The following is a 24988-nucleotide window of genomic DNA, read 5'->3' as shown; positions in this document are numbered from 1 at the left end:
TACTCTATTTTTTAATAGAGAAAATATTTTTACCACTTATGAATACATATTGTGGAAAGGTGTTGACCATTTCTTATTGGAGCCAAGTTAATAACCATTCTTCATGACCAAGTAAAAGTGGTGAGCTTACATATGAGAAAAAGTAGTTGTACCTAAAAAAAACAAAGAAAAGTCAAGGCAGTCTTTTCAATTTTGTTTTGAAGGTCAACATTATTAATATAATTTTCCTTTGAAACAAACAGAAAATTAAAATTTCATAATATCTTTTTGAATTAATTTCCACACAATTTGAAGATATTCATAAAAATATTTGTAGATTAATAAAATTTACACCAGCTTGATTGGTCATGAAATACGGATTTTTTAATTACTTAGTAATAGTTTATGGATGGCCCGTATTTTCATAAAAAAAAGACTATCAATAAGTTTATCCGTCAAAATTAATTCCGCCAAAAGGATATTATTAATATAAATTTTGAATCTAATCTAATTCAATTGATGATATAATTAATCAAATTCAAAATATTTATATAGAGTGATTTATATTTGAAATATCTCAAATTTGAAATAATTTAAAAAAATGTTTAAATGATTTTAATTAAAATAATTCGAACTCGAAATGATTCAAATATGAAACAATTCAAACTTGAATTTTAAAGTTTCTGTTTATTTCGATTTAGATCAATTTTGAATTTGAGTAATTCTGAATTTGAATCACTTTGAGTTATAACCATTTAGAATATGAATTATTTTGAGTTCGAATCATACTTTTTAAGTTAAGTTATTATGAGATCGGATTATTTCAAATTTCGATTATTTTAAATTCATATCATTCTAAACTATCTAAATTTTTTCGGATTTGAATTGTTTCATTCATATCAATTTTCTTTTCAAGACAATTTGGACTTTAATTACTATAGATTCAAGAATTTGAGTTATATGAATTCGGATTATTGCTCAGAAATGCTGAATATGAGTTAAAATTAATCAAATTGAATTTTCAGTTTCGAGAAAAAAACTTGTTCGAGCATGAAAATTGTACCTTCGGGTTGATTTCCCAGCAAATCAATGAACTTAGAAGAGAAAAAAAAAAGTAAGAATCAACAATATTTTCTCAGTAAAAAACAAGACATGGATTATGGTTGGGGTTGATTTCCCAGCAAATCAATGAACTTGAAGACAAAAGTAAGAATCAACAATATTTTCCCAGTAAACAAGCAGAAGCTAAAATGGTTACATTTCAACTGTGTTTTTCCATAAAATCATCCTCATCACTCGTTACAAATCTTTACATAATAACAAAATTGTCTCTCTTTTTTTGCTTGCCTGTCAAATGTTTTTGCCTATCTCCATTTTTTTCATCAGCCTTATTGTATTGTTTAAGATTGAATCCAAAATCCCAGCAACCTGCAATCCGTGGAGAAGATTTATGAACATTAGAGTTAAGGTTGTAATTGAGTCTAGCTGAACTCAAATTTCACTAGAAATTTAAACTTCACTTGAATTTCATTTCATTTCATTTTTAAAGCTTAAACTTAGTTCAGATAAAAATCGACCTCCCTCAAACAGGCTGGATGAAACTCGTTTACCTATTAAAAAACCAGCTTGATGTTCATGCTCAACTTCAATATCTATAGTTTGCTAAAACCCAAGCTAGACTTCAAAATTGAGATTTATCTAGAATAATAGATTAAATTATTATTTTGGTCCTCTGCTCAAATAATTTGGTACTTTATTTTTATAATGTCTTTAGTTAATTCAAATAATTAACATCAATAATTAATGATATTTGAATCAGATCGGAACGGCTGGTTAGACTGAAAACCAATCGAAGTATCAGTTCAAAGAAAGACATTAAACTGATTGGATTAAGAACTAGTACGAATCGATTGAACTGCATTTTAAGAAAACAGTTGATATTTTAGTCGGACCGGAGAACTAATGACTTGATTAGTCGACTACTGATCTGGTTCTAAAAACATTGCCATTTACTATTTTGATTAAAATAATAAAACAAGCTTCTTTTTTTCTAAAAATCGTCCCTTTTAAATCATCCTACAAATAAAGATTTATTGTTATTAAGAAAAATTCTAAATTTATATTTTAATTGAATTAATTAATGATATTAATTATTTAGATAAACTATTAATATTATAAAATAGATAATTTAAATTTTAAATTAGAGTATAATAGATGAATCAAATAAAAGATTCCGAAAATGATCCAAGAAAGATTGTAAGATACTAACCGTGAAAACACCTCCAATTGTGGCGCAAACATTGGTGAGAAAGTGTGACAATGATTTTGGGTTTTCGGTTATTAAAACCTGTGTAAGAAAAAGGAAAGGAATATGTCAAATTTTGCTTTTTAATGTTTATGTGTTTTTTTTTAATTTAGTTTTAATTTTTTTAGTTAAATTTCACCTTTAATCTTTTAAAAAGAGTCGAATTTAATTATCAAACTTTTGAAAAAGAGTTGAAATGATGTTTCTTAACAAGAATACTAACTAAAATGTTAAATTTTTAAATACAGCAACTTACGTGATAGTCCACGAGTACTTCATACTAATTTTTTTTTAATTTGTATAAACATTTTATGTATTTTAATTTTGATTTTTATAAATTTTGAATTATTTGTTGATGTAACATGCACTTAAACTGTTATACGAGTTGTCAAGCCAATAACATTAAAAATTAATATTTTAGTCTTCATTAAAAAAATACAATTTGACTAGTTTCTAAAATATTAAGGATCAAATTTAACTCAAAAAGAGAATAAGAACCAAAACGACAAAAAAATATAAACATTAACGATTAAATTTATCATTCTATCAAAAGAAAATTGTCCAACTAAAGAAAAAACCAGAAGGATTGAAGGTAAAAACCTGCTTAAATGTAATTAAGCTGTTTTGAAGAATAATTACCTGCATTGGAGATAACTCGAAATGAAATTTGGCAACAGGCATGTTTACGCTTTGTGCCAGACTGCTGTGTGCTGTCTACTCGTATTGCTCGATTAACGAACTTTCATGAGAAGATTTTACTGTAACCACCTCTGTTTTCACTGCTTGAAGGTAATGTTCAATCTGAAAAAAGTAATTAAGAATGGGGAAGCTTGTAAGTTTAAAGAGTTTTCTTCTAGTTCCTGTGGCTTATCTTTCAGATTTTACACCATTACAAGGTTTTTCTCAAACCTGCCCATTTAAGTTTTTAATTTAATTCGAAAATTTAATCAAATCAATCAAAATACAAATTTGATTCAATCCAATTTAATTATAAAAAAGTCAACAATTTAAATTTGTCTAATCTAAACTTGAATTAACCTGAACTCAAATTGTCTCAAACCTTAATTTGATCCAAATATAACACAACTTGAATCTAAAGTGCTTTGAACCTTAAAGACGTGAACAAATAACCTAAATTAGAATAGGGGACTAGAACCTGAAATATTTGACTTATAATGACTAAATTTGAAAAACTCAAGCATCAAACCTAATTGACTTGAATCTAAAAATTAAAAAAAATTTTAAATTCAAAACGACTTGAACTCAAAGATTTGAATATAAAATTCAATCAAATTTGAAATGATCCAAAATGAGACTAACCAAAATAAAATGATCTGGAAAAATTAAAACTCAAGTTTGATTAATATAAATTGGCTCGATTTGCCCAATTGATTAGTCTAGTTTTCCTAATGACTAAAACTAAATTCAAAATTACTTAAAACTCGAAAATATTTAAATCTGAAAATAACTTAAACCTAAAATGATCCAAATATGATGCTAAACAAAATGAAATGATTCGAAAAAAATGAAACTTAATTTGAATTAATATAAATTAGTTCGATTTACCCAATTGATTAGTCTAGTTTTCCTAATCGCAATTGCCATAATTTCTGCTGAAGAGTCACGCTATAGATTATAGATTCCTAACGAGTTCTTAGAATACAATATTGTTATTGTGGTTTAAATATGTACTTAGTATCTTACTCCACCAATTGATTGCTTTGTGGAAAAAGGTAGATAAAAGAAGATTCACGGTCGACACATTGGCACTTAAAATGGAAAACGCGCAATTGAAACAGAAAGTATCATATGAAAGAATGAACTTACTGTAACATTTGCGTCTAAATCCAGGTGATTAATGAATGATCGACCGTTCAACTTGTCGTGGCTTCTACCGAGATACGGTATTAGTCGCTTCACATCACTTAGTACTTGGGGTGAAATTATTTTACCAAAGGAAAGATGGCCAATGACATGAGACATGTTCATGTGAGAAGAGTCAAAAGAATGGGCTCCTGAACGAGACGAAATGATAAGGTTGCCAGGAACCTGCATATTGCAACACCAAGTGCTTTCAGTTTTTAAGGAATAAATAAATGATTGGACAGACAGATAATACGTAAAATAAGTCCAATTTTCAGAATCTAATCTGGGATTGTAATTATCACCTTTTTCACACGCACGTATCCTTCAATTCTGCATCCTCCTGTCAATGGTGCTGCTCTATTCTTCTCTAAAGCCAGCTTCTGGTTCGCCAATGGAGTAGGTGAGACCAGTTCTTCCATTGCCTGGAAGAAACGACGATTGCAATGGGTCATGCATGCACCTTCATCTGATATGGTTTCTGAAACCGATCAGTAATTGGAAATAGCCATTTTAAATCAAATTTTAGGTGTACCTTAACCAGTGCGTCTGTATCACGATCTCCATAATAAGATTCATGTTCATGGTGTCCATCGTCATCCCTAAAATACTTACAAGTCAGACAAGGAAAATCCGCATACAGAAGGTTCAGCCGCATTCAATAGCTAGGAAGAAATAATCTTCTAGAATCTAGAGTTCGTGGTCAAATGAATGTGGAAGGTTAAAAACATAGGACATATACAAGCTTCATATACTCGTTTTTGGTTATTAATGCTTCTGGCAATAGTAGTGTCCAATTATTCCTTACAGAATCACTGCATGTTGAGAAAGTTGCGGAATTAAGCAAAACTGGCTAGTAAGATTTTTAGGCTTGCTCCACTGTTCGAGATGTTTTGGAGAATATGACTTGAGCTCAGATACAGATACTGTTAAGAATTCTACTTCTTAACCCTTATCCGGAGTACAAGTGTTCTTTTTCTCTTCCTTTCCTCATTAATCAAACTATGCACTTTCAATTAAGTTCGCAAGTAGAGCACTCTTTTTGCAAAAATGAGTTATATGAGTATAATTTTCATGAAACTACAATTATATCCATTATCTTCATAACTTTTCTCTCATTACACACTACAAGTAATATGAACATGATTCCGTTCACTCTTATTACCCATAATTTATAACATGTTCATGTGAATTAACCTATATTCCTCCCGTCACTTGTTTTATAACCATTCTTTTAGAGATAACTACTTTAGAAAGGCTATAAATAGAAGATTCAAAGTTTAAAATTTCATTTAGGGGATTCTTTTAATTATTTAACAACGTTAGCACTCTAAATTTCTGTCTGCAGCGTTCTTTTTACAATTACAATAACCAATGTAATTCTTCTCAGCCTCTTATTAGCTTCCATCATCACTGCCTGTCACCTTACTTATTTTTCATAAACTGCTCCAGTCTTTCTCTCCATGAAATCTATTTTACTAAATTGTAACGTTTCGTACCTTTACCAAAAGAATCCTTTACAGTTTATTGAGTAACAAGCAACGGTAATAGGGGGGGGGAGAGGAAACAGGACATTAAGTCATTGACATAAGGCTAGCAAAGATATGTACAATAATATTTTCTTTTACCTCAAATCACTGCCATTTCGAAAAATGCGAATGGATGGATACCCTTGAACGTGATGCCTGTAATGAAAAGAACACAGAACAAGGAAGCACACAATAATTAGAAAACAAGAGAGAGAAAAAAAATTAAACTTGTAGGAAAGCTATGGATAATATACAACATTTGAAATAATTCTATATTAGAAGCAAAACAGTATTGTTTAAATAAATGAAGTGGTACCTGTAACACAAGTATTGGTTAGTGGTCAAATAATGACATATAATCATATTCTAAGACAAAAAGTGTCAAAAAAAAAAAATACCTCTTACACAAGTCAGCTGCTTCGTTGCAATTAACTTTTGCCAAAATAATACATCCATCCTTGTCTGGATCATACCTGTAAAAACAAAGGGCGCAAATTTCTGTGCTAAATCAAGAAACTGTGTACACACTAATTCCATTGGAAAAAGAAAAATACGCCTGCTCAGATCTTTCTTTAATTATCTTTGCAGCTTTCCCCCACGATGGTCTCTGAAACCAAAGAAACATTGTTGAGGAAACTTATCATAAGCTAAGAAGACACTCGAGCTCAAAATCCTAAAAAGGAACAGCTCTATGCTCATTATAAAGGAACAAGAACAAAAAACTAAGAAACACTTTACATCAGAGAGGATGGATAACAGAGGGTAATTAAAATGCTCACTTATCAAAAAAAGAAAAAAATATATAGCTGGTCATAATATAAAAGTACATAATCACAACATTAGTTAATTGAAACAGAAGATATGGCAACTACATCAGTATCCTGTACAAAATTAGTTATGAATGATCCCTACACACAGCTGAAGAGCTAGACAATAATGCTTTCAGCCAGTACTTCAAGACAAAGATCATGCATGGATTACCAGGCGAGTGCTCCAATAGCACCAAGGAGCAAAAAAATTGACGACCAAAATTGGATGCCTGCAAGAAAGACATTCAAAACATGGTTGATAGTTTGGCAAAGCTATCACTATTCAATGATACAGAACCCTCAACAGCTTCATCATCAACTTCATCTCCATGCTGACTGACGTGTGGAACAGGTTCTGAATGAAACTCAATAGCCTTGTGCCTTAATTGTGGATCTATAGAAAACTTTCGAATCGTTTTTGTTATATTAAACCTGTTCTGAAAACAGAAGGCACAAATTTAGTCATATGGACCGAAGTTTATATGTCAAAATGCTCTCGAGGAAAAACATTCAGGCAGCTTGAAGAATGGAGTATGAATATAAATATTGACAGGAAAGTATTTAAAAAATACTCGGGCATAGGCGTGTGGTATATTTCGTTTTCTTTAGCATAAAAATATTATGATATAAATTTACGAAAAAATATAGGGAACAAGAGTATAGCTCATCCAAAATTTTCCAGACATAACCTATGCCAGGCATTTGAACTTTGAAGTGCATTATTAAGTTTCCAGCCAGTAAAACATTTTGGAGCAAGGGCAAGATCCATCTCTTATAAGATCTAGTGATAAACAGGAGCATAAGTTATCCTTTTCAATAAAGTTAAGCAGAAGAAACACATCTGATGATAGATTCTTACAGTTCCCAAGGCATCACTCACATCAACAGATGCAAATTCACATAAGAGCGCTGGAAAACTGGAGGTTAAAAAGAATTGTCAGTCAACCTAATTATCTATCATTAAAAATAAAGCTTGAAAAATGTTAAAGGATATTGAAGAAATAAACATACATATAATTAAGATCACTGAAACCGTAGCAAATTATGACAGCTTTGAAGAAAATCAATTTAGTCATGTTCAAATATGCATGCATGGCTAATTGGCACGTAGCAGCATAAAGCCAACGGTTACCAAAAATCTGTCTAGAACTCTCAAAAGCAGCAAAAAGTACCCCCTCGAACCACAATATGATGTAATCTTATCGTTTATTTGCTAATCAAGCAAAGAATAATACAACAGTCTTTTCTTGCTAAGCTAAATTGACACCAAATATGAGATCAAGCAGAAACTTAAGTATCGTCATGTTCTCAACACCTGAAATTCAATACTTTTCAAGCCACTACTGCCCAGTACACTGTCTATAGAAGTATATATACGAAGAAATAAAAATTTATATAACCACCTGTTCGATCTGCAAAGTAAAAATCCCTCTGCTTCTAATTTGACATGAAGTTCACTTGGACCTTCGGTATAGTAGCAATAAACAGCTATTATCACAGTTCAGCCAGGAATCATCCATGTACATGTACATTCACATATAGTGTATATATATACACTAATAGATACACTCAACCTATTCTTTCTTCTTCTTTTTTTAACTTTTTAATCAAAACCGGACAACAACCATGACAGGCAACATGATGATGCCAGTCAAAGTACAAGGCTAACTCTCACAGGACAAAGATTACCTCAACTTATTCCTATTGTCTTTAATACATGAGATAAGGATGATGCATCCATAAAGGAAATTGGGGGAAAAAAATCCAACAACAGCTGTTGCTTCAAGACCCAAGATCAAGACTGTATGCTAGGACACTGCCACATAAACCTAAAGACTTTAACTACATAAAGGCTTTACAACCTAATGAGAACATCAGATGATTTCAATGTACAGAAAATGAATGCACCTGATGTTAAAACCAATGCGTAAAAAGTCCCCATCAGAACTATTGTCAATTATAATAGATGTCGAGGTGCTGACTGTTAAATATTTGTTCAGTTCCTGCAAAATGTATATCGCAAATTATAATTAAGGGGAATGGCAACGACTACTGAGATAAAAATATGTCAGATAAATGTTGTTTGGATAAAAAAAAATCAACTCTACACACCAAACACGTCAAATCAAATCGAAGTTGAAGAACAGAAAAGCTGCCTACCATTCCAAGTAAAAATATCATAGCCAATGCAGCTGCTATGGACAACCATGCACCCGATACCGATGCCTCTGTCAAATCTCTAGGGATTTTCCTGCAGAAAAAGAAAATAATAATTGATGAAAATCATACTACCACGGCACTTAACATTTACTTAACCATACAATAGATATTCTTGAAAGAAAAAACAAAAAAAAAAACTTTAAAACAAGGAATTTTAACCAAGAATTTCAGCAGATGACTTATGCTATAATTGGTAACCTCAACGTGAAATTGAAATTTGAAATGCATGTATAAATTAAGGTTAAATTTTGAATTCATTGCTTAATGTATATATTAATAAATTTAAAAAGTAATCATAAATGTTATATTTACGTATATTTTATTACACAAATTACACTATTTTGAATTTGAAATTTAAGCTCTCAAAACTTAATCAGAGAGATAAACCTCAATATCTTTGAACGAAGAATTTCAGCTCTTACGTCACATTACTAACTAAGTCTTAGCAACCAAACAAGAATTCATCAAATTCATTGAAACGGGATAATAAACCGAAGCTAGCAGGTAGCTTTCATTTTCCAGTACATAAATAAATAAAAAAGAACTTTCAAACCTTATAAAATGCTTAGATCCATAAAAAAAATTTCAAACTTAAATTAATTCGCATCAATCATCATAAACTTTTAAAAGAAAGAATGCGATCTACGAACCTGTAAAAATCAACGGCTTTGAACTTGCTTGAAGAAATCATGGCTGATATTAATCATTCAAAATCAGATTTCAAAAGAGAAATTTTTTTTGAAATGAATATATATATAAATTAAAAACAGAAATTTAAATTCCAAGAAATCTGGCAATTGATAAAGAGCATTCTTTCCGAATGGTTGTACGAGGGCGAAGCCATAGCGTTTAACTCTCGTTCCATTTATACGTGGATTTCTTTTCTTCTTCTTTTCATATTTTTATTATTTTATCTTTTTTTTAATACAATTACTCTTTTATATATCTACCACTAATTAGACCGGTTCATGGGTCGGGTACGCATTCAAACCTGAAGGCCCACTCAAAATTTGGGAGGATTTGGGCAGAAAAATTATATCAGAAAAATGGATTTGGGCAAAAAAAATAAGACCCAGTTAAAATATGAGTTGGGCTCGAGCTTAAACATTCATGACCCAGCCCAACCGATTTGTAAGTTTTTAATATTTTATATTATGTAATTTAAGAGACATTAAAAAAACATATACTAAATATATAATACTGCTCTAATGTAAACATTAAAATAATGTTAAGATTACTATATGAAAATTTTCAATAAATAAAAAAAGGTATAAATTTATTAAATATTAAAATAATATAATATAAATATTTTTAAAAAATTAAAAAATAATATGGACGAGCATAAAATGGGATTGTGTTAGTCTTTTGCAAATATGGGCGAGTTTAGGCCCATATTTTGGATCAGGTCGAGCTTGGACAAACATAAAATATATTAATATTATACTTAGGCTCAACTCGAACCCGTCCCAACCCGGCACATAAGCACCTCTAACTGTATAATTGACTACAAACAAGACTAGCTACATTTTGTAGGAAAATTGAAGTGTTGTTCTTTAAAGTATGCGATGTAAGATAAATTAGGGCAAATATGAGTAATAATTTCTTTTTTAATATTTCAATGTTTATTTAGGTTAATTATTAATGATACTTAGTAAATAAAACATGTTTAATATTTGAAAGGTAATGTAAGAGGGTGAGTTAAGGTAGTTAGTATTTTATTGATGGCTACATTGTTTTTTTATAAGAATCGGTGTTTATTATATCGATCTATTTTATTGTATCGTTTTGGATTTATCGATATTTTTGAAAAATAATTAATATATATAATTAATATTTACAAATATCAAATGAATGATATTAAATAAATTTCAAATATAATATATTTATGCGTCAGTTGATGCATAATGTTCCAAACGGTGTAGTCGAAATTTGACGGAATGGGCCTGTGTGACCGACACAAGCCGAAATCCTCATTGGTGTGGAATAGAGAGTAGAGTGTTTCATTTTACTACTAAAATAGTACGCATCGACGAGTGCAACTGAAACCGACGCAGAATCGATTACATTGTGGTGAGTACTTGAGTTGACTTGAATTGAGTTGTTGAGATTACTAAATCCAGCCAGTACATTATAGTGGTGAAGCCAGGAACTGGAGGGTCGAAATGAAATTAAAAATTTTGGAAGGGCCAAAGTTAAAAAATATTAATATTAAAATGGTTGAAACTGAATTATTAATATTTAAAGTGACTAAAAATGCAATTTTTACATATAATTAAAAAGGGCTATATTGAAATATCTCTTATTAAATTAATTAAATTAAAATTATTAACATATTTTTTTCTTTCTTTTTCTTCTCTTATTCTTTTTTAATGTCATATTTATTTTCCTTTTATTTAATAGGAAACATTGAGATTTTTTTTTCTAAAAACCGGTAAATACATTTATTTTACTTCTCATTGTTTCTATATTTATCTATTAATTATTTTATTTTATTATTTATGATATACATAAAATTATTTATTTATAATTTTTACTCAGTAAGTATCCATAGGACTAGTATTTTATTAAAAATAAAAAATTATGCCATAAATAAATATATTAATCTAAAAATAAAAAATTGTGAAAAACGATATACCAAAATATATTTATGTCGATATGAACGAGTATTAGAATAAAATAAAATGATATGTCCACTAATATAGTGTTGATAATCTTGAACACAAATATTTTAAACAGGATATAAAGAATTATTTGGCTCTCAAACTTTACAAAAAAAAATGTTATTTTAGCTCTCTATTTAAATTTTTGCCTTTTATAGCTATTAAACATGTATTGTTTGTTAAATCACCCCAAAATGGTTGAAAATTTTAACTTTAGAAATTTGCTGATGTGGCATACATGTGCATTGCCACGTAGACGACATGTCAAAATTTAAATGATTTTTTAAAATTCAAAAAATTATATTAAAAATAATTAAAATTACTTTAAAAGTATAAAAATAAAAAATATTTTTTAAATTTTAAAAAAATTAATTAATTGCTAACATGGCATGCACGTGACAATCCACATGTATGCCACGTTAGCAATGTTAACAAATGCTAATTTTTCCATTCATTTTGGGGTGATTTGACAAAAATGTAAATTCAATGGCTATAAAAGGTGAAAAAGTAAATGAAAGGGCTAAAATAATTTTTTTTTTGTAAAGTTAAAGGGTCCAAAAAGTCATTATGCCTATAAACAATTATATGAACTTTCAAACAGACCTGTTCAAAGGAGAAGTTGTCTGCCTAAACTTGAAGGCTTGCTCGAAATTTGAAAGAGATTGGGTAAAAATATTAAGTCCAAAAAATGGGTTGGCCTAAAAATTTTGGCTCATTTAAATTATGGGTTGGACTCAAACTTCCGACATTCAAGGCTTGAGTTCGGCTCAATCTATTTTATATGTTTATAATATATTATATTATTTTGTTTTTATATATTACATAATGGGTAAACTACACCCATGGTCTCTCTAAAATAGGATTTGTCCTATCTTGATCACTTTAATTTTTTTTCAATTTAATCACTCTAAATAAGATAATTGTGCAAATTAGTCATTGCCATTAAAATTTCCGTTTTCTTTCAACGGATTGTTGATGTGAGACATTAGTACATTGAGTGTCTGATACGTGACATTTTTTGTTGACTTTTGACTAAAGTTTAGGGACCTTTTTATAATTAGTCCAAAATTTTTCCCTTGAACTTTATAGAAATGTCTCAAAACTTTAGTCAAAAGTCAACAAAAAAGACCAAGTGTCAAACACTTAATGTGCTAATGATCCACATTAACAATCCATTAAAATAAAATGAAAAAATTTAACGATAGTGATTAATTTGTACAATTAAATTATTTTGAATGATTGAATTGAGAAAAAAAATTTGAAGTGAACAAAATATGTAGACTAATCATGGGTGTAATTTACCTTTATGTAATTTATAACGTATAAAAATTAGATCTATAGTAATCTATGATATTATAAGGTAAATATTTAAAAAATTAAATAACACATAGAAAATTTTAACAAATAAAAAAAATACAAAATTTAAAAATAAAAATAATAAATTAATAGAATTAACTATTTAATTACGGGAGCAAGTTTGATGAATATTTTAAAACAAACCAAATTTATTCGATTATAAAATATATTAATATCATGTTTAAACATAATTTGATCTTTATTCAGACCATCATTTCAAAACATGATCGGATTGGCTAAATCCAACCTAGGTAAAGGAATTACTCTTTGGGTCATTGGCTTGATCTATTCAATCATGTTATCACATCAGTAGTAGACCTATCCATAGGCCGGGCCGGGTTAAAGCCGGGCCCGAAAAAATTTTGGCCCGACTCTTAGGCCCGGCCCGAAATATGGACCTAAAATTTTGCCCAGGCCCGACCCGGAAAAAATAATAAGCCCGGCCCGGCCCGGCCCGATTTTTAATAAACACAAAAAAATATTTTAAAAATAAAAAAATATTTTTAAAGTATTTTAAAATTTAAAAATAAACAAAATTTTATATTTATTATATTCGGGCCCGACCCATTTTTTAAACGGCCATTGTTTTTTTGTCCAAGCCCATATTTCGAGACTATATTTTTACCCGAACCCTCCCATATTTCGGGCGGGCAGTCGGGCCGGGCCGCCCGGCCCATGAACAGGTCTAATCAGCAGTCGTTCTTATATCAATCTAAAAACATAAGTAATATTGTAGTTTTAGTCTATTTACTATATTGAAATTTGACAATTTATTTTTATATTTTAATTTAACACAATTTAAGCATTTTCAATAATAAAATTAATTTATATAAATAATAAATATCAATATATATTAAAATTAAAATTAAAATTTAAAAATATAAATTAAAACTCAAATTTAAGTATACAAGAAGGACCAAAATTAGAATTTAACCAAAACAATAATTTAAAAGGAAACAAGAATTTTTTAAAGCAACCCTCGTTATAAAATTTCGATTACCAAATTAAAATTAATCTAGGGTTTTCCTCTTCTCTTCGTAATCTCCCAAATATCTTTCCTTTGTCTCATCGAATATGATGCAACAACCAGCAGCTGGTGGCGTGGCTCCGCCACCTTCCATGGCGGCTGATCAGTCTCAGGCTCATCAGTACCAGCAACAACCGCAGTCGCAGCCTTGGATGATGATGTCTCAACAACAGCAGGGTGGTCAGCCGGTTCCTCCACCTACCGGTTGGACGCCGCAACCTGTTCCTCCGCCCACTCAGATGCAGCAGTACTCCGCCGGTTCTGCTGCTGCTGGCTCCGGTGAGATTCGATCTCTTTGGATCGGAGATCTTCAGCCGTGGATGGATGAGAATTACCTCATCAATATCTTTGCTCAAACTGGAGAGGTAATTGATTTGTTATCTATATAAATTTTTGAATAATTTTAATAAAAATGAAAAGTCTTTTAAGTAAATAGAAAAAAAAACATATTTAATTTAATTTAGTTAGGAGGAGCGGACATGCTATAGGACTAATATTTTCCGTAGAAGTCCTTTCTGTATTTGAATGAATTTATTTTCTTTTGATTTTTAGGTAAAGCTTAAAAATAAATAGAATTAAGTTATAATTCAGCAAAACTTTAATCTTTTGGGTTTTTTAGGTGGTTTCGGCTAAGGTGATTAGGAATAAGCAATCTGCTTTACCGGAAGGATATGGGTTTATCGAATTTGTGTCCCGTGTGGCAGCTGAGAGGGTTTTGCAGTCTTATAACGGGCTGCCAATGCCAAACGCTGAGCAGAATTTTAGGTTGAATTGGGCATCACTTGGATCTGGGGAAAAGAGGCAAGAAGAGGGTCCTGAGTACACAATCTTTGTTGGGGATTTAGCAGCTGATGTTTCGGATTACATGTTACAAGAGACTTTTAAGGCTGTTTACCCGTCTATTAAGGGTGCAAAAGTGGTTACTGATAGGACCACAGGACGGTCAAAAGGTTATGGATTTGTGAGGTTTGGTGATGAATCTGAACAGATTCGTGCCATGACTGAAATGAATGGGATGTATTGTTCAACAAGGGCAATGCGGATTGGACCAGCTTCTAATAAGAAGCCTGTCGCTGGTCAGCCGTATCAGAAAGGTACGATCTTGTGGTTTATATAGTGTTCAGTCTTCATCTTGGTTTCCATATGGATTTGCTTGGTTGTGTACAGGATTTATTGGCCTTGATTTATGCTATAGTACTTTGACTTGCCACGTTGAGTGCTAGTTGGTTAACTTTTTCTTGTGGTTTTTACTTTCATAAGGTGCAGTTACACTTAAAAGTTCAAATTCTTTCAGTTATGCACTTGAAGATTGGCGGAATTTACAGAAATTCGTTTCATTCCAGTTTTCCTTTGTAAACTTGGGCACATTTAATTATATTAAAACAGGCAAAAACTTATATAAAACTCATGTTGTCTTAAAGCAGGACATCGAGAGGCTCTCATTTTGGGGGGCCTGGAACTGATATCAGCTGAAATGATTCCACTTTAATGCGTGGCCTCATTTTAGGTCAGTTACTTTGTTTTTGTCGTAAGCTTCATTTTCTCGTGACAGGATTTGTCCTACGTTCGCAAATTAATTTTCCAGTTCCTTATTAACTTTTCCAGTCAAGTTCAATTTGTTTCAGTTTCCCAACATGTTTCCTTTATCTCTTGTTTTACTTTTTTTTTACAAGTCTTGAAACTTTTTTCGTCATGGATCAGTTACCTTTCTATACTTGCATATGTTTACACACTCCTTTTTATTTCCTTTGAAGTCAAGCTGTAATGCTCAAAACTAGGTGAAGCAGCCATCTGTAAAGTTGTCATGGATGTCATCATGCACCATTCTATTAATTAACCTTGGCGCAAGTTTTGTTCTTTTGCTTTTCAAATTTGTGTTGGTTTTTAAATTTTTAGTAACTTCTTTGTCCTCATTCTATTGTTCTGTTGCACTTGAGGACAAATTCAGTCAGGAAAGAAACCCAGAATTTGTAGTTAAAGTCCTTCCTCAGTTTCTGGATTTAAAATGGATGTGGATCAGTCATCTGTCTATATTGCCTAAGCCTAACTAGTGGAGCATCTGCATATGAATCTACAGTATTATTAATTGCATTTTTAACACATTTTTTTCCACTTGTCATTTGAGGTTGTTTGTCATTTCAAGTTTGGAAGAATCTCGTTGGTTCTTAGTACATGCTTCATCTTGCCATTTTTTGGCTACTAATACTCTAGGTTTATGTGAATGCAGAGAATGACAGAGTATTTTTAGAATTTAGGATTAGTTTAGGAGATAGGTTCTTTCTAGTTGAAAGTAATTATTGAAGTTGAACTTGTAAATCATTCAATTGAAGCACCAGCAGCAATCTCTCTTCCCTCCCCCTTCCAAAAATTTGGTGAAAGAAAGAGAAGATTTTCATGTCAATTAAGGAGAAAAGATGAGTCTCTGATTTTATTTCCGCATATCCCCTTTTCACCCTGAGGTTAATAAAATAAGTGGAACTATAGTTATTCCTTGAGTTTAATAAGTAATTGATGTTTTCTTTTTCAGCTGTTAGTGGATTCTTTTATTTTAATACTTATGATTTCTCCTGGTGATGGTAAGCCTTGATGTAACCCAGAGGATGTTTATGGTTGCAATTGTAACTGTTTGAGTGATTATATGTGGTGGTTTGTATTTTTGTTCTTTTACATACCATGGAGAGAATTATTTTGAAGTGCTTATTGAATTAACTTTTTGTATCCATTAGCATGTTACTTTTTTTGAATGTGTTATATTTCCTCAACAATGTCTAATTTGAGCTTTAGAAGCAATGATGCTATAACTTTATTACATGATATCTGTAAACAGGCTTGGGGTTTTCATAGTTAACATGAAATATGTAGTTTTAGGAGGAAAAAAAAAAGGGAAGAAGAAAATTGTTGAATCAGATATGAGTTATTGTGGCAATATGAAAATGTTAACATTCAGGGATGGCACCACCTTTCACTATTACATGATCCATTATCACCTGATCCTATGGTAGTTTAAACGTGTTTGTGATTTGCAGCTACTTACCAGAATGCTCAAGGAAATCCTGGCGAGAATGATCCGAGTAACACTACAGTGGGTAGCTTTTGCTTATATATTGATCTACATTATTTCATTTTATGGCCAACTGAAAATCTTACACGCTTAAATGCAGATATTTGTTGGTGGTTTGGACCCCAGTGTTTCTGAAGACCAATTAAAACAAATATTTAGCCAACTTGGCGAGGTAGTTCATGTAAAAATTCCTGCTAACAAGAATTGTGGTTTTGTTCAATATGCTAACAGGTAAACATTAAATACCATGTTCGATTTTGGTATGTGAAGTATCAAATATTATTTCATGGTATTAACACATTCTGCTATATGTACTTTAGGGCTAGTGCGGAGCAAGCTTTATCGGTTCTGAACGGTACCATTTTTGGAGGAAGAAATGTTCGTCTTTCATGGGGACGAAGTCCTTCAACCAAACAGGTTTTGTATATAAACTAATAGTTCTTTTGTAAATAAACCCATGCTACATGCAGCAAATTAAGAAGACTATTTGAGTTTCAGGCTCAACCTGATCCTGCACAGTGGAACAGCGGATATTATGGATATGCTCAAGGATATGAAGCATACGGATATGCACCTCCTCCCCAAGATCCTAACATGTACTATGGTGGCTATCCTGCTGGATATGGGAATTACCAACAACCAGGGGCTTACCAACAACCACAGCAGGTAAAAGTGATTTCTACCGCTCATTATTATTTTCCTAGTGATTTCTGAAGCGCGGACTAGATCTGCTATCTATTCAACAAGTGGTTTAGGGTAAACTAAACTTACATTTTGATCATTCAACTTCAAAAAGTTACAAAATAGCCATTCATTTATTCAAAAGTTTTCATTTAAGTTACTAACTAGACTGTTAAAATTATTGTTGTATGGCTTTCTCTGTTGGTACCGTTTGCACCGATACAAAGCTCTCTTTCTCTTTTATAACTTAGTTTTTTTTCATAAAATAACTTTGAATGTCATGAATTTGCGAACTAAAATCTAAATAGCTTTTTTCTCTGATATCTAACTTTAACCTTCAAATCGAGTTGGATTTAAGGTATACTCTGTTATTCATCGAATGATACTAATATACTATATCGACCGTCGAATCGTCGCTTGGAGCTGGAGTTTAAAAATAAAAAAGAATTGAACAACCTAATGACTTCAATAAAAATTTTCGAATAATTTAGTGACTTAAATGAAAACTTTCGAATAGTTTAGTGAGTTTTGAGTTTAACATATCCTGTGATTTATTATTATATACAACTGTGCTTAATTTGTTTTATTTTCATTCTACCTTTGTAGTGAGTTGCACTCGTTTCACCATCGTTCAAAACTGGTTCAGTTCGGTCCAGGCCACAGTTTGGTGTTGGTTTGATCTTGACATGTTTCAAGGTTTGTGGGTTTTCTTAGTTGTTGTAGAATTTGTGGTGGTTGGCATTGGGAGAGAGTTCTGTTCCTTATTTACCCCTTTTCTTTTTTCTATATATAACATTTATATATATTATGGTTGTTTTACTTCACCTTTCTCTTAAGCCTCTCTTCTTCACAGATCATCAGTCATGCACTGTTAGTGGAGTTTTCTTTTCATAATATATATATATATAATATTTATGTCATAGCAGTTGTATGGAATGATGCTTTTTAATGGTTGCTATATTTATGCCGTGTTTTAATTATATTTTCGTGCCATGCTTAAATTGAATTGGTCATATTCGACCAATGTTTGTTTCTCCAAATGATTTGATTAAAAATACAATACATAAATTTGATATCTCTCTTGTAATAATAATTTGATTGTATAAAACAGTTGATGCTTCTTCAAATGGCTTAAATATAGTAAAATGATTTTTTTTATACTTGTTAAATCTGATTTAAAGATACTTTTTCTCAAATTAGTTTATTTCATAAATTAAACAATTTATAATATTTTAAACGTTTTAGCCTAAATATAAATGTATTAATTTCTCATGAGTTGGGCATTAACATATAAATTATCAGTATCTTAATCATTGTCAATTTTTAAAAGCAGAGTACAACATATCATAAATCATTTCATATGCACCCCAATGGTTCATCAATTGATATGTTTTCACATTGATAATCTTCAATTTTTAGAAACTTATAAACTTCTTAATCAAACCTCACCCAAGGTTGTTTGCCAAAGCTAAGCTCTCATTCTTAATGTCCCATGTGACATTAATCTTGCATTAATATTAGTAAATATTTGATTGAATTGTTAATGTGTTGCGCTTTTCAAATAACATTTAAGTGAAAATATTAGATTCGAAAAATAAGTTTAGGTAAAAAAAATTAGGCTCATTTAAAATATGATTTGGACTCGAACTTGAACATTCAAGATCCGGATCCGGCTTGGTTTGTTTTTTTATGTTTATATGTATTATGTTATTTTATATATATATTACTATTTGGTACATTGATAGTGTGTTTTTTATTCCTATATATTTATTTTTAAATATTTTATTGTATTTCTATTGGACACTTGTCAATACTCATGTTTTACTTATAGAATTTAAAAATTCCATTGACTATACTAAATAATATCCCTATAAATTGTTTAAATTAAACAATTTATAACACATACAAATTAAATATATAGTAATATATATAATATTATAATGTAAATATTAAAAAAGATTACGATGGCTATGTATAAAATTTTATTAAATGAAATACATATAAAATCATTAAACTAAAAATAATATAAACATATTTTTAAAAATTCAAAAAAATAATATAAACAGATCTAAAATAAGTTTGAGTTAGTCATTAACAAATATTGACAAAATTTGGTAAAATTATAGACTCATATTTTAGACAAAACATGACTTGAATAATTATAAAATATATTAATATTATGCTTAAACTTGACTAAAATTTAACCCGACCCATAAACATTTATACCAAGATTTTCAAATTCTCCCGATCATTGTTTGTAAGTGGCTTGTTCAAATGATTTATTATAGTATATAAATATAGATAAGTTTAATTAATTATAATAGACAAAGATTCACACATTACAATTATAAATGGTAGGAATTAAATCCATCTTTTAAAATCCGGGATTTCAACAATAGTCAAACTGGAATAAGCAAAAATTAAATATATAATTTTGAACTTATCAAAAATTAATTTTGTTTGGTAAATTTCAAAATTAAATATTTATTTTGAAAGCTTAAAAATTAAATATTGAATTTTCTCAATAGCGGGTTATGTTATTAGCCTTAAAGAGTTAGTACTACCAAGCGAGAAAATAGGAGATTTCCTCTCTATACCATCCCACTTCGTCTTTCAATTTCTTTGGGTTCTTTCAAATCCGAATTTCTCTTTATTCTTTTTGTTGCGGCAGATTTTTCCTCTATCAGGTAAATTATGGTTTCCTTTTACTTTAACCCGAGACTTTTTTAAGAAAAGGAAAAAGAAAAACTTTGTTGGGTTTGATTCTTTTTTCCTGTTTAATTTTGGCAGAGATATGGGTTTTATTTGGCTTCTGATTAAATGCAACGAAAATGGAGAATTGGGTCATTGGGACTTGTTATTTTATGGCCAAAACGGTGCAAAGAAGCATCAAACTTGGGGGTTTTTATGTTTCTGTTGAAACTTGATATAGATTTTACTTTGTTTCTGATTAATTGGAAAGAAAATGGAAATTTGGGTCATTGAAGCATTTTTGTTTTGCGGCCAAAAGCGGCAAAAAATGCTTTAAAATTGGGTTTTCCCCCACATTTTATCTTTTGTTTTCTTAGCTAATGGTATCATAGAAAATAATTTTTTTTTTATGATCTAATCTTGGTTTTCCTTTTTGTAGCTTCTGCTGGTGATGCTTTGAGGAGGAAATTTTGAGAAATTTAGTACAATTTAAATTGAATCCAGTTTTGATTCTAGAATTGTTGTTTTTAGTGAGTCAAAATGAGCGTTGTAGGTTTTGATATTGGAAATGAGAAATGTGTAATTGCTGCTGTAAAGCAAAGAGGTGTAGATGTGTTGTTGAATGATGAATCGAAACGTGAAACGCCGGCTTTGGTATGCTTCGGAGAGAAACAGAGGTTCCTCGGCTCCGCTGCGGCGGCTTCTGCCATGATGCATCCGAAAACTACTGTATCACAAGTGAAAAGGTTGATTGGTAGGAAGTTTCAAGACCCTGATGTTCAAAATGAGTTAAGAATGTTACCATTTGAAACTTCAGAGGGTCAAGATGGTGGCATTTTGATTCACTTGAAGTATTTAGGGGAAACACATCGATTTTCGCCTGTGCAAATTATGGCCATGCTGTTTGCGCATTTGAAATATATGACGGAGACGAATTTGGGACTTCCTGTTTTGGATTGTGTTATTGGTATTCCTTCATACTTCACTGACTTGCAAAGACGTGCATATTTGGATGCTGCTAAGATTGCCGGGTTGAAACCTCTTAGATTAATGCATGACTGTACTGCGACCGCACTTGGTTATGGGATTTACAAAACGGATTTCTCCAATGCTGGTCCGACGAATGTTGCTTTTGTGGATATCGGCCATTGTGATACCCGGGTCTCGATTGTATCATTTGAGGCTGGACAAATGAGGATACTATCACATGCTTTCAATAACAGCCTTGGCGGAAGGGATTTTGATGAGATTTTGTTTGGATATTTTGCAGCTTGTTTCAAGGAGCAGTATAATATAGATGTGTACTCTAATGTCCGGGCTTCTATCAGGTTAAGGGCAGCGTGTGAGAAACTGAAGAAGGTTTTGAGTGCTAATGCGGAGGCGCCTTTAAATATCGAGTGTTTGATGGATGAAAAGGATGTCAAAGGTTTCATTAAGAGGGAAGAATTTGAAAAGTTGGCTTCCGGGTTGTTGGAGAGGATTAACGTTCCTTGTACTAAAGCTATAACCGATGCAGGGTTAACTGTGGGGAAAATCCATGCTGTCGAACTTGTCGGATCGGGGTCCAGGATACCGGCTATAACAAGACAGTTAGCTTCTTTTTTTAGGAGAGAACCCAGTCGGACAATAAATGCAAGTGAGTGTGTTGCACGAGGATGTGCTCTTCAATGCGCAATGCTCAGTCCAATTTTTCGGGTTAGAGATTACGAGGTTTGTAGCAACACAAATTCACTCAATCATGATCTAGACCATATGAGAAACTGTTTTTTTTGCTTATTTTTATGCATTTTGCATATAGTAATGGAAAATTTCCATGGCTTTTGTAGGTTCAAGATTGTATTCCATTCTCCATAGGGTTCTCTTTGGATAAAACCCCAATCTTGCAAGGGTCTAATTATGTGTTGTTTCCGAGAGGCCAGCCAATTCCTAGTGCTATAGTTCTACAATTACAGAGAAGTAGTTTGTTTCATTTGGAACCCTTCTATGCTAATCCAAACGAACTGCCTTCTGGTGTACCCTCGGAAATAAGTTGTTTCACAGTATGTCTAACCTTGAATATTTCTTGTTTCAATGGAATTGACCAGCTTACAGATTGGTGAACATTTGGTTTTGCAGATCGGCCCTTTCCAAGCCTCCAATAGTGAAAGGGCAAGGGTTAAAGTCAAAGTTCAACTAAACCTTCATGGCATTGTTAATGTCGAGTCAGCTATGGTAACTAAGGATTTCAAATTCTCTTCTATCATCTTATTGATATTTAGTTTCTGAGAGATTTTGCCTTCAGCTGATCGAAGAGCATGTAGATGATTCCGAATTGAGCACAAAGGAAGTCCGGCATGTAACAAATGGCAGTGAAGATGGTACATATATGCAGTCTAAACCATCAAATGCTTCAGTAAGTTCGTATCATCATTATATCATGTTCTTTATGCGCCATCTTTATGGTTTAGGGTTTAAGGTTTTAGTATGTTAATTATTCGTATAACATAGTTTTCAAGACATCCGTGTTATTGTTTCATGTTGCTTTCATGTCATGCAATCTTGTCATGTTTTTATATAGTTTGTGTTCTTTAGCTGATGTAGGTTCAAAGTTCATTTGTGGTTTTCTTTTTGATGCAGGCTGATGGTAAGACCAATGATAAAACAATGAGAAGGCTTGAGATACCAGTTAGTGAAAACATAAATGGCACGATGACAGGGGTTGAGCTTATGGAAGCTCAAGATAAAGAACTTAAGTTGGCGCAACAGGACCGGACTATGGAACAAACAAAAGAGAAGAAGAATGCCTTGGAATCTTATGTCTATGAAATGCGGAATAAGGTAAAACACTCAATCTAAATGATAAGTGGTATATGTTTTTCTATTATTCTTGATATACTGACGTTCGTCTAATAATATTTATGCAAAGCTTTTCAACACATATCGTGGTTTTGCATCTGAGGAGGAAAGAGAGGGCATTTCCAAAAGCCTGCAAGAGACCGAGGAGTGGCTTTACGATGATGGGGAGGATGAAACTGAAGGCGCTTACACTTCTAAATTAGAGGCTCTTAAGAAGGTCATAATTTCTTCATTCAATCGTAGAAGTTTACTCCATTGTTGCTCTCTTCATCTTGCTTCACCGCGCCATCTTTTTTTATCTTGTAGTTGGTGGATCCAGTCGAGAACCGGTTTAAAGATGAAGAAGCAAGAAAACAGGCTTCAACAGATCTATTTAAGTGCATCGCGGATATAAGAATGTCGACGAAATCTTTGCCAAATGAGGATAGAGAATCGGTATGATAATTAGTGATTTTTACGCATTATAGACGCAATATTCACTTGTGTTGGAACTGATTTGGGTTTTTCAGATATTGAATGAGTGCAACAAGGCTGAGCAGTGGTTGACCGAGAAAACTAAACAACAAGACTCTTTACCGAAGAACATTGACCCACTGTTATGGTCAAGTGAGATTAAGAAAATGACTGAGGATCTAAACATGTAAACAAAAATATATTCTTGCGCTCTGAAATTCCGGTTCTGATTCAGATTTGAGTTTGGCTTGTTGGAACAATTGTACTAATCTTTGTTTTAATGGATTTCAGGAAATGTATGCATATAATGTCGCGGAAGGCTTCTCATCGGAATCTAGACAACAAGGGCCGGGACCAGCGAGGATAAAGATTAAAGGTGTACGAAGCATCAACAAGTTTACAGTTTCACACATCACACTTACGGTAAGCAAACTGATCATAGACAAGATCTCATCCAAATATACAACTGGCTTTTGAGACAGTTCAAACTCATTTACAAATGTTTATTATAATTTAATGGAGTTTTCCATTACCATTTCAGGCTGCTTTTTTGTTAGATATACATATATACACAGGAGGAATGGTGTCTGTGAGTATCAGAGTATTAATGGTTCTCAAAGACTAGTGTATTACTAAACATTTTCAGAATTACAGAACACCCACAGATATAAACAATGATGAACAAGAAGTTGACATTGAAATTTAGATAACAAGAACAGTTTTAAATGTATGCAACAGTACTTAAAACATACTCAGAAATGAACACCCACAAATGCACATTTAGAAATTGTGATGAAGACAAAGGCACTCATAACATCAAACCCTGAACAAGTAAAATCTAGGCATCTTCTAAATTAAGAACACCCCCACTGATTTTTATTCAATTTTAGGGTTTGTTAAACCGTACAATCTTGTAATTCTTTATGTCATGTTTGATAGTACAAGTTGTAATTTCTGAGTTCATCATCTGAATTTGAATTTGCACTATTAAGATTATCAGTATTTCTTTCTTTCATGTACTCTTCGGACTATGGATTATCTCGATTTTACATATAATTCAAGTTATGAAATATATGCTATACTAAGATAATATTGTTAATATGAAAAATATTTTTTTAGATTAGCAAATGTCTAAACAACATTTCAAAATCTTGAATGTTTCAAATTGAAAGTTCACGAACTATTTACGGTGTTTGTGTTTGGTACTATTCTCTCAAATGGTATTATATCTTGTGATATGGTACAAGAGAACTTTTTGTATTTGTATAATTAACATTGTCTTTATAATATTTAGGTTCACAGCCCAAATAGTTTGTATCTTTAATTATAAAAACTTTGATAAACTTAATTTGGAGAAAAACGTATTAAGTTCATCTCTTTTTATAACATGAAAAATAAATATAAATATAAATATAAATTTTATAAAAAAATATTTTATAAATTGTTCATAACATTTCTTATAAATAATATAATTTTTTATAATAACTTTCCAAAGTTATTTTTTTTAAATAAGTTATGA

The 24988-nt window shown here is 31.4% G+C and overlaps 2 protein-coding genes and 1 pseudogene across 4 annotated transcripts; 2 read left to right on the top strand and 1 right to left on the bottom strand.

The window, feature by feature from the left end:
* Positions 1-1118: 1118 nt before the first annotated feature.
* On the bottom strand, positions 1119-9569 carry LOC107919035 (protein disulfide-isomerase 5-3-like; annotated as a pseudogene).
* Positions 9570-13646: 4077 nt separating this feature from the next.
* Positions 13647-18470, top strand: LOC107920130 (polyadenylate-binding protein RBP45C). The gene is made up of 7 exons (XM_016849664.2): positions 13647-14113; positions 14368-14842; positions 16775-16830; positions 16910-17040; positions 17130-17226; positions 17308-17475; positions 18097-18470. Exons 1-7 carry the CDS (start codon positions 13796-13798, stop codon positions 18097-18099), a joined length of 1248 nt encoding a protein of 415 aa, XP_016705153.2. The 5' UTR covers positions 13647-13795; the 3' UTR covers positions 18100-18470.
* Positions 18471-20001: 1531 nt separating this feature from the next.
* On the top strand, positions 20002-24465 carry LOC107920613 (heat shock 70 kDa protein 16). 3 transcript variants are annotated; one of them, XR_001690710.2, is made up of 11 exons: positions 20002-20177; positions 20621-21891; positions 22008-22220; positions 22297-22392; positions 22463-22573; positions 22798-22998; positions 23087-23233; positions 23323-23451; positions 23526-23656; positions 23761-23892; positions 24011-24465. XR_001690710.2 is itself a non-coding variant. In XM_016850407.2 (10 exons), the coding sequence occupies exons 2-10, from the start codon at positions 20722-20724 to the stop codon at positions 23834-23836; spliced, it is 2274 nt and encodes a 757-aa protein (XP_016705896.2). In that variant the 5' UTR covers positions 20009-20177; positions 20281-20721; the 3' UTR covers positions 23837-24004. The 3 variants fall into 3 exon arrangements, 1 of the variants encoding a protein (XP_016705896.2); XR_001690709.2 differs by having other exon boundaries at positions 20009-20177; positions 20281-21891; XM_016850407.2 differs by lacking the exon at positions 24011-24465 and having other exon boundaries at positions 20009-20177; positions 20281-21891; positions 23761-24004.
* The last annotated feature ends 523 nt before the right edge of the window (positions 24466-24988 follow it).

Source organism: Gossypium hirsutum, chromosome D08 (assembly GCF_007990345.1).
Source record: "Gossypium hirsutum isolate 1008001.06 chromosome D08, Gossypium_hirsutum_v2.1, whole genome shotgun sequence".
Classification (NCBI taxonomy): domain Eukaryota; kingdom Viridiplantae; phylum Streptophyta; class Magnoliopsida; order Malvales; family Malvaceae; genus Gossypium; species Gossypium hirsutum.
This window is presented reverse-complemented; position numbering and strand designations above follow the sequence as displayed.

What these genes read in the sequence shown, in the direction of transcription:
- LOC107920130 (XM_016849664.2), top strand. Translation starts at nt 13,796, where the DNA reads ATGATGCAACAACCAGCAGCTGGTGGCGTGGCTCCGCCACCTTCCATG. An exon ending in ATGATCCGAGTAACACTACA is followed by an intron (nt 16,831 to 16,909) that starts GTGGGTAGCTTT and finishes GCTTAAATGCAG; the next exon opens with ATATTTGTTGGTGGTTTGGA. An exon ending in TTTGTTCAATATGCTAACAG is followed by an intron (nt 17,041 to 17,129) that starts GTAAACATTAAA and finishes TATGTACTTTAG; the next exon opens with GGCTAGTGCGGAGCAAGCTT.
- LOC107920613 (XM_016850407.2), top strand. Translation starts at nt 20,722, where the DNA reads ATGAGCGTTGTAGGTTTTGATATTGGAAATGAGAAATGTGTAATTGCT. An exon ending in CGGAAATAAGTTGTTTCACA is followed by an intron (nt 22,221 to 22,296) that starts GTATGTCTAACC and finishes TTGGTTTTGCAG; the next exon opens with ATCGGCCCTTTCCAAGCCTC. An exon ending in TTAATGTCGAGTCAGCTATG is followed by an intron (nt 22,393 to 22,462) that starts GTAACTAAGGAT and finishes TTTTGCCTTCAG; the next exon opens with CTGATCGAAGAGCATGTAGA.